The 7,888-nt window shown below is 43.0% G+C and overlaps 1 protein-coding gene across 2 annotated transcripts in view; it reads right to left on the minus strand.

Moving 5' to 3' along the window:
* dhx15 (DEAH (Asp-Glu-Ala-His) box helicase 15) overlaps nucleotides 1–7,888 on the minus strand; it is a 61,770-nt gene extending 53,882 nt beyond the window's left edge. The window contains exons 1-3 of one of the 2 annotated variants that reach the window (XM_083788629.1): nucleotides 7,707–7,888; nucleotides 2,551–2,890; nucleotides 92–285 (exon numbers count right to left, since the gene is read on the minus strand). In XM_083788629.1, the coding sequence (XP_083644755.1) occupies nucleotides 92–285; nucleotides 2,551–2,890; nucleotides 7,707–7,711 (539 nt within the window). In that variant the 5' untranslated portion in view covers nucleotides 7,712–7,888. Of the gene's footprint in view, nucleotides 1–91; nucleotides 286–2,550; nucleotides 2,891–7,464; nucleotides 7,619–7,706 lie in introns of those variants that run through there. The other variant, XM_083788628.1, reaches the window with a different exon arrangement.

Below are 7,888 nucleotides of genomic sequence, written 5' to 3' on the forward strand. Positions count from 1 at the left end.
AGAAACATAGCTTTTTCAGAAAACTGTCAGGATGTAGAAGACATTTTTTTAATCTGATCTCAGGTCAGAATGGGCAAATCTCCTCACTTACTTGAGTATGGTCTTGGCCGAGCTGCAGTCCTCGAACCTGATGGAGTAGCCCACCTCCTGGCCCAACATCACGTCCATCTCGTCGGCCACCCTCTGGGCCACGCTCATGGCCGCCACCCTCCTGGGCTGGGTGCACGCCACGGCTCTCTTTGGGCCCGGGACGGCCTTTATCATGTCCACGCACCACTGGGGGATCTGGAGACGACACATACAGACACACCTTTATCATGTCCACGCACCACAGGGGGATCTGAAGAAGACACATACAGACAGTGAGTGGTCTATAAACCCTGGGACGGCCTTTATCATGTCCACACACCACTGGGGGATCTGGAGAACACACATACAGAGGTCTATAAACCCTGGGACGGCCTTTATCATGTCCACACACCACTGGGGGATCTGAGGACGACACAGACAGACAGCGAGTGGTCTATAAATAGGAATATTATTATTTTTATCCAAAAAGGTAGCACATCCAAAAATGAAACAAACGGCAGACAAAGTACTCACATTTCCATTTCTTTATTTGGCACCCACCAAAAAGTAACGTTTACGCGCTTCGGCTACGCAGACTTCATCACATCAGATGCCTTCTTAACGGGAACCCATTTTGGTGTTAGCACTATGTTATGCTTTAGCTATTGAAAAATAGCAGATCTACAAGCTCATAGCGCGCCACCAAGTGGCGCGCTACGAGCTTGTAGGTCTGCTATTTTTGAAAAATCGAAGAACGACTGAATTCTTTTAGAATCTGATCTCAGGTCAGAATGGGTTAATCAGACCAGTGTGTGTCCAGTGGAAACCTCTTATGAATCTGATCTCAGGTCAACCATGCTCTGATGAAGGCTGCATAGCCGAAACTCGTAAGTGGATTTGGGTTTGGCACTCATGATGCGCAACCTTGGGTTTGGCACTGCTGCTGATGCGCAACCTTTTTCTCATTTAATGAGTGGTCTATATCAGAGAACGGCAAAACTGGTTGAACATATGCATCCATACGCAGCAGTGGAGAATACAGGATTTCAGAATATTCCACTTCCACAAAATAGTGAGTCATTCACAACCCTATTCCTGAATCCTAATATTTCGTATACATCAGTTTCATATGACTTGACGCGATATCACATTGTCATCAAGCCGATTCTGACAAAACTACAAACTATGCTACTTCCAATATTGCGGTGGATGGATATTGCTCATGTCTTTATGTATGTAAATTGTCTTGTTATTTGTGTTTTGTATATGTGGTTCTGCATACTTGGCTGCTGTGTCGCAAGACAAATTTCAGTGTGAACTGACAATAAAGTACTATATCATATCATATCAATAGCACTAGTGGATAAAAAACACAAAATTACTTGCTAATTGCAAAGCCAACATCTATTAACTGTCATATCTGAAAGATGTTCCTTTCCACCTGACATCACACACACACAGTAGGGGTCCCTTATTCACAGTTAAAAAGCAGAGCAGGCCTGATTAGGTCTAAAGTTAGACACAATCTCATTTCCAGGCCATTAGGCTTGGGTTACGGTTCCCTGCCAGTAGTACAGGGCAAACATAACCAGTTTTTGGAATATCAACTCATCATCAGGACGAAAACACGCGAAATTAAAGAAAAACACGAGATGTAAAGCGAGGGTAGGGACTAGGGAGAGACAAACTGTTCACATTAGTTAACATTAACATCACGTTCATTTCCACAGGGCCTTGTTTATTAGCAACAATAACCACTCCAGCTTTTGCAGCTTTTTTTTCTTTTTTTAATATATATATTTTTATCCCACGATTTTGTAACCCATTTTTCACCCCTGTGTCAATCATCTAATGTGATCCTGGGCTCTACACACCCTCCACCAACCTAGTCCCCATATATGGGGGACAAGGGGAGAGCAACGGACTTGAACTCATGCTTCCTTCATGCCTGAGTGTCCAAGTTGCTCCTTTACACCTGACAGCTTTTGCGGCTTTCGCCTTTATTTTATATAGAGTGACAGACAGTAGGCTGACAGGAAATGGGGGACAGAGATGGGGGAGTGACATGCAGTAAAGGCCGTCACACTGCCAGACTCGGACTACAAGCCAAGGTGCCTGGACCGCTGAGCCACGGCCCAGGCCCAAAACAGGACTTTTAATGGGGCGGCGGTGGCTCAGGGGTAGAGTGGCTGGATAGTAACCGCAAAGGTTGCCAGTTCGCACCCGGGCTTGAACCCGAAGTGTCCTTGCTCAAGACACTGAACCCCTAATTGCTCCCGATGTGCTGGTCGGTGCCTTGCATGGTTTCCTCCACCATCAGTGTATGAATGTTTGTGTGATGGGTGATATGAAATGCACAATCTGTGTAAAGCGCCTTGGATAAAGGCGCTGTATACTGTAAATGCACCATTTATTTTACCAATTTAATAATTTGTCGGCAAGTGCATCGTCAGACGCCACCAGCCCTTTGACTTGTCGTACCTGCGTGGTCTTCCCGGAGCCCGTCTCGCCCACCAGCACGAAGCTCTGGTTGCGGGCCAGGATCTCGTTGAAGGTCTCCTTGTACTCCCAGACGGGCAGCTGGAGCCTCTTCTTGAGGATCTCGTAGTAGCGCGGCGTGTGCGGCAGGTTGGTGAAGGGGTTGATCTGCTGCTGCATGGCCGTCTGCTTGAGGAAGCCCACCCCGGCACTCAGCGGCGAGTTGAGGGGCACCGACGTGGGCAGCTTTATGGCCCGGTCTCGGTCTCTGTCGCGGTCTCTGTCTCGGTCCCGGTCCCCCCGCGGCCGCTCGTCGCGCTCTCGGTCCCTGTCGCGGTCGCGCCTGCAAATGGATGGAAAAGGTACACTTGGGGTTAGGCTACTTAATCCATTTGGACCTGAGGACGATTCTACTAAATGTTTTCTAAAATCCTGACAGTTATCTGAAAAACTCCATGTTTCTAATGTCAGTGGTTCTCAAACATTTTCATGTCAAGAATCCCTAGAATTATATGTAATTGGCCACCGACCCCCATCTGAAAATATGTTGTTCCAGGGACCCCCCCAGAAGCAAAGATTTGAGTTAAAAACGTTCACTCTGAAAGATTTGCACCACATTTTCACGATTTTTCAAAAATAGCAGATCTACAAGCTCACAGTGTGGCACTCTGTGCCGCACTATGAGCTTGTAGATCTGCTATTTTTCAATAGCTAAAGTATAACACAATGTTTAAAACACCTAAAGGGGTTCCCGCCCAGAATGGGTTAAGACCAAGGCGGAAACAATTAGCAGTGGAGAATATGCATAACGTCACACAATATGAATTGCAATTTCCGAATTGCAGAGTCTGTAATTATTTGCATAAGAGTCATTTTAGCCCAATGACTATCTAAAAGTCATGTCTAGTTTACATTACTACCGACAATTTTCCAAAGCATATTTGCATATGCATATTTCCTATTCTTACCTTCCAGAAAGCCATTAGTTTCCAATCATTTCAGTACACACACAGTATGAAAATCTACTTTTAGATTTCTGAAACTTTCTTAAAACAGAGGACTCAAACTTAGTTAAATTCACTTTTATTAGTAGTCCGTTTAGCTTACATTGTCATTGCATTTTAATGCAGTCGACGGTACAGATTAATTTGAAAAGTATAGGCAAAAATAGTGCCAGGAAAACATTGCTATATGAATGAAATTCAAAGGTCCGTGACTTCATCAAGGCCACAGGGAACAGTAGCCAGGAAAGCATATCTGGGCCATTTCACCTGAACCTTTTAAATGGAAATAAATGTATAATATAATATATTAATATAATATATATAGGAGACAAAAGGGACTAGTGTGCTCTGTGCTTTGGAAACAGGAAGTGGTCACAAAAAAAAAGATATATACATTTTGTTTACACCCGTGTGAAGTGAGGGGGGCTCTTACAGAGATTAAAATAGGGTGCATTTTGCATCCCAAAACTCAGTTTAAAGCTAAGGTACGCAATAAAACAACGACCTCTGCATCCACGGGATGCACTACTGTACTGTTTTTTTATTCTAGTTTATTTTGCTACCTTTAGTTATAATAATCCTTTCTTCTTCGGTTTTCTACATGAATATAACGTTGTTGAAGTGGGACTCGTAAAATGTCCCTGGCTGGGACTCATTCTAAAAGACCATCCCTGCATCCCGGGACTCATTACATTGAAAACCTATTTACATCACTGCTCTTATCATCATACATCATCTCATTCCAGCCAATCCCAATTTGCATCCTCACTTTTCCCTCTTCACTTTTATCTTCGATGTTTGTGTTTACACAAAACCAAAAAACTGGCCATAGGAGGGGCTAGCGCCCCTCAAAAAAGTAGCCTGGGCAGCATTCCTTTTCGGGTATATGATTCGGTCGGGAGCGGATGATATCGCTACGTCATGTTGTAGTATTGTTTTGTACTAGTCAGTCTTCCGGAACTTCCTTTTCCCTCAAACCAATTTTTCTCAATAAAAACTGCAGGCTACGAGAGCTTTTATTGTTATTCTTCCGGTTTGAGGGAAAAGGAAGTTCCGGATGATTCTTCCTGCCTGATTGACTACAAAACAATACTACAACATGACGTATTGATATCATCCTGATGACTACAAAACAATACTACAACATGACGTATTGATATCATCCTGATGACTACAAAACAATACTACAGCATGACGTATTGATATCATCCTGATGACTACAAAACAATACTACAGCATGACGTAACGATATCATCCTGAAGACTACAAAACATTACTACAACATGACGTATTGATATCATCCTGATTGACTACAAAACAATACTACAGCATGACGCAACGATATCATCCTGATGACTACAAAACAATACTACAACATGACGTATTGATATCATCCTGATGACTACAAAACAATACTACAGCATGACGTAACGATATCATCCTGAAGACTACAACATGACGTAACGATATCATCCTGATGACTACAAAACAAACAATACTAAAACATGACGTAACGATATCATCCGTTCACATGGCAATTAACACAGACCAGGCTTTCCTCCGAGGTGGAAAGCCTGGTGACGCGAAGTTATCAAAAAAGAGGGGCAAACTATACCAAAATGCTAGGCCGGCCATGTCAATTCCTTGTCTTCAAATCAAACAGAAAAGGTTACTGCACGTTCCATTATTCATGCTGGAAAAGCCAGAGGATAATCAAGTGCAGCCTACAAAGGTCAAGAGACTAAATTAATGTATTGAATTGCCTGCAATGCAAATCATGTGCAATTAACACTTCTTACACTCAGTCTACATAATAATAAAAAAGCAGTTCTCTCTTCCGTTCGCCTTAGTAAACTACTCTAGGACTAGCCCTAGAACGGCTCTTGTTGTTACATACAGTATGTACAGTATTTCACATACAGAGCCATAGAACACGCTCCTTGATTTGTGGTAGAACTTTAACATGTGCGGCATAAATGTGATAAATGCTCTGTTTGTACTCACCCATTAAATTATTCCAAAGACGTGGAGTGAAAAATGGTCCTCTAGTTTTATATTCATGTGAAAGTTCTGGCACAAAACGCGTATTTAGTGAATTATCTCCACTTTTTCAAGAGATGCACACGGACGCCTTTCTCTCCGGCGAGGGGGGGCACGGGAATATCGATGAACCGATTTTAGATACTTCCTGTTGTTTACCAAAGACGTCATCACAAATTGACCAAGGAAACACAAAAGTTTGGGTCACACAATTGGCAGGTGCTTTGCGATAGGTGCTGGGTAATTAATCACACCACCTGCCAATTGTGTGACCGCAAACTTTTGTGTTTCTCCGGTCAATTTGTGATGACGTCTTTGGTAAATAACAGGAAGTATCTAAAATCGGTTCATCGATATTCCCGTGCCCCCCCTCGCCGGAGAGAAAGGCGTCCATGTGCATCTCTTGAAAAAGTGGAGATAATTCACTAAATACGCGTTTTGTGCCAGAACTTTCACATGGATATAAAACTAGAGGACCATTTTTCACTCCACGTCTTTGGAATAATTTAATGGGTGAGTACAAACGGAGCATTTATCACATTTATGCCGCAGTTCTACCACAAATCAAGGAGCGTGTTCTATGGCTCTGTATGTGAAATACTGTACATACTGTATGTAACAACAAGAGCCGTTCTAGGGCTACTCTAGGACGTGTGAGCTTGTAGTTTACTATTTCCACTATTTTTGAGCGGCACTAGCCCCTCCTATATACAGGTTTAATGTTTGTCTTTAGTTCAATGTTTGTTTTGTATACGCCATTGACAACGAAGGGAAAATTTACGTCATATTGTCTCTTTATTGTTAATGGCGTTTAATGTTTGTTTTGGCACAGTTTGTTTTACATCACCATTACATCACCTCATCAACATGAGTTAGACTTTAATATATTAGCGCACCTCACTTCACACGGGTGTGATTTTTGAAAATGTATATGAATTTTTTTCAAGTTTTTACTTTAATTAAAACTTCCATTTTATACTGGAGGACTAAGCCGCATCAGGGCTGAAATCTTGCCCAAATACTAATAGTACTATTTTGTTGGCCATATGAAGTACATGTTTATTGCCATAACTTGCAATGGGCAATCCACGGCCGGAGCATTGTGATTGGGCGGTAACCGGCATTCCAGCACTCTGATTGGTCAACGACAGATATCCCATGACTCCGATTGATCAAAGACAGGCACAGTATTCCTTCCGATTGGTCAAAAACAATCAGACATTACAGCAGCAAATCTGACGTTGACTAGTATAGCTTGCTAGGCTAGAGTTGCTATCCACTTGGTGTGTGTATGAAACAAGTCAAGAACTACTTTGATTTACTGATAAAAAACTAGTTATCAGTAAATTATATTATGAGATTTTGCCGAATAACAACAATAGACAGATCACCGATCCACACTAGGCCATTAAAGTAAACGTGTTAGCATCGTTAGCTTAGCCCCCATCCCATCCATGCTGTTGCAATCAAAGCCATGATACTGATGACAGGCTAACCCAACCGGCTAGCATGTAGCCACGTGTAGGCCGGCCACACTGCCTGCTAGCTAGCTAGCATAATGCTAACTTAAAACCACTACGGTCTACAACAGTGGTCGTTTAGTTTGTAGCACTGCAACGTGTTAGGAATGGATTAAAAGCACGTTGCAGTGCTCAAACTAAACAACCACTAGCGGGGGTTTGTTTGTATTATTGTCATCACTATAGTGTAGTTTGTGTGACTTGTCAGTTAGTTAGCATGCTAGCCCAGCTAGCACCCGGGGTGTCAGCTAGCATGCTGTAAACACCCAACAGTAACAGACCAGGGGGCTAAACTACACTAACAACACAACAACACAAACAACTCTCCGTTCCTCATAGCTCTACAAACATACCCGTCAGAGGACGATTTCTTTTTGTGTTCGTCGCCCAGATCTAACCGATGTCGCTTCGACATGTTTTTATAAACCCGACTCTCCCAAGACTAGTGTTTAAGATAATATTATAATGCTGTTGGCGGTGTGTGAATATATAACCAATGCTGCAGTTTTAGCCTCATTACACCCGCCGCGCTAAAACTAAAACACACACACACACACCGGCAAAATGGCGACCGGAAGCTCTTCTTGGTTCTTACCTCATCGTTATTGTTATTCTTATTAAACCTTCTTGTTGCTAAAACGACAGAGAGGAGGAGAAGCTGAGAGAGACGTCGGTCCGGTCCGGTCGCGCACTGTGTTGTTGTGCGTGAGAACGAACGGTCTCTACTCGTCTTGTTATTGTCGATGTGCTGCTGCTGCTGCTGCTGCGCGGCACATC

The sequence above is a fragment of the Protomyctophum parallelum genome (genome assembly GCF_964188405.1).
Source record: "Protomyctophum parallelum genome assembly, chromosome: 18".
NCBI lineage: Eukaryota > Metazoa > Chordata > Actinopteri > Myctophiformes > Myctophidae > Protomyctophum > Protomyctophum parallelum.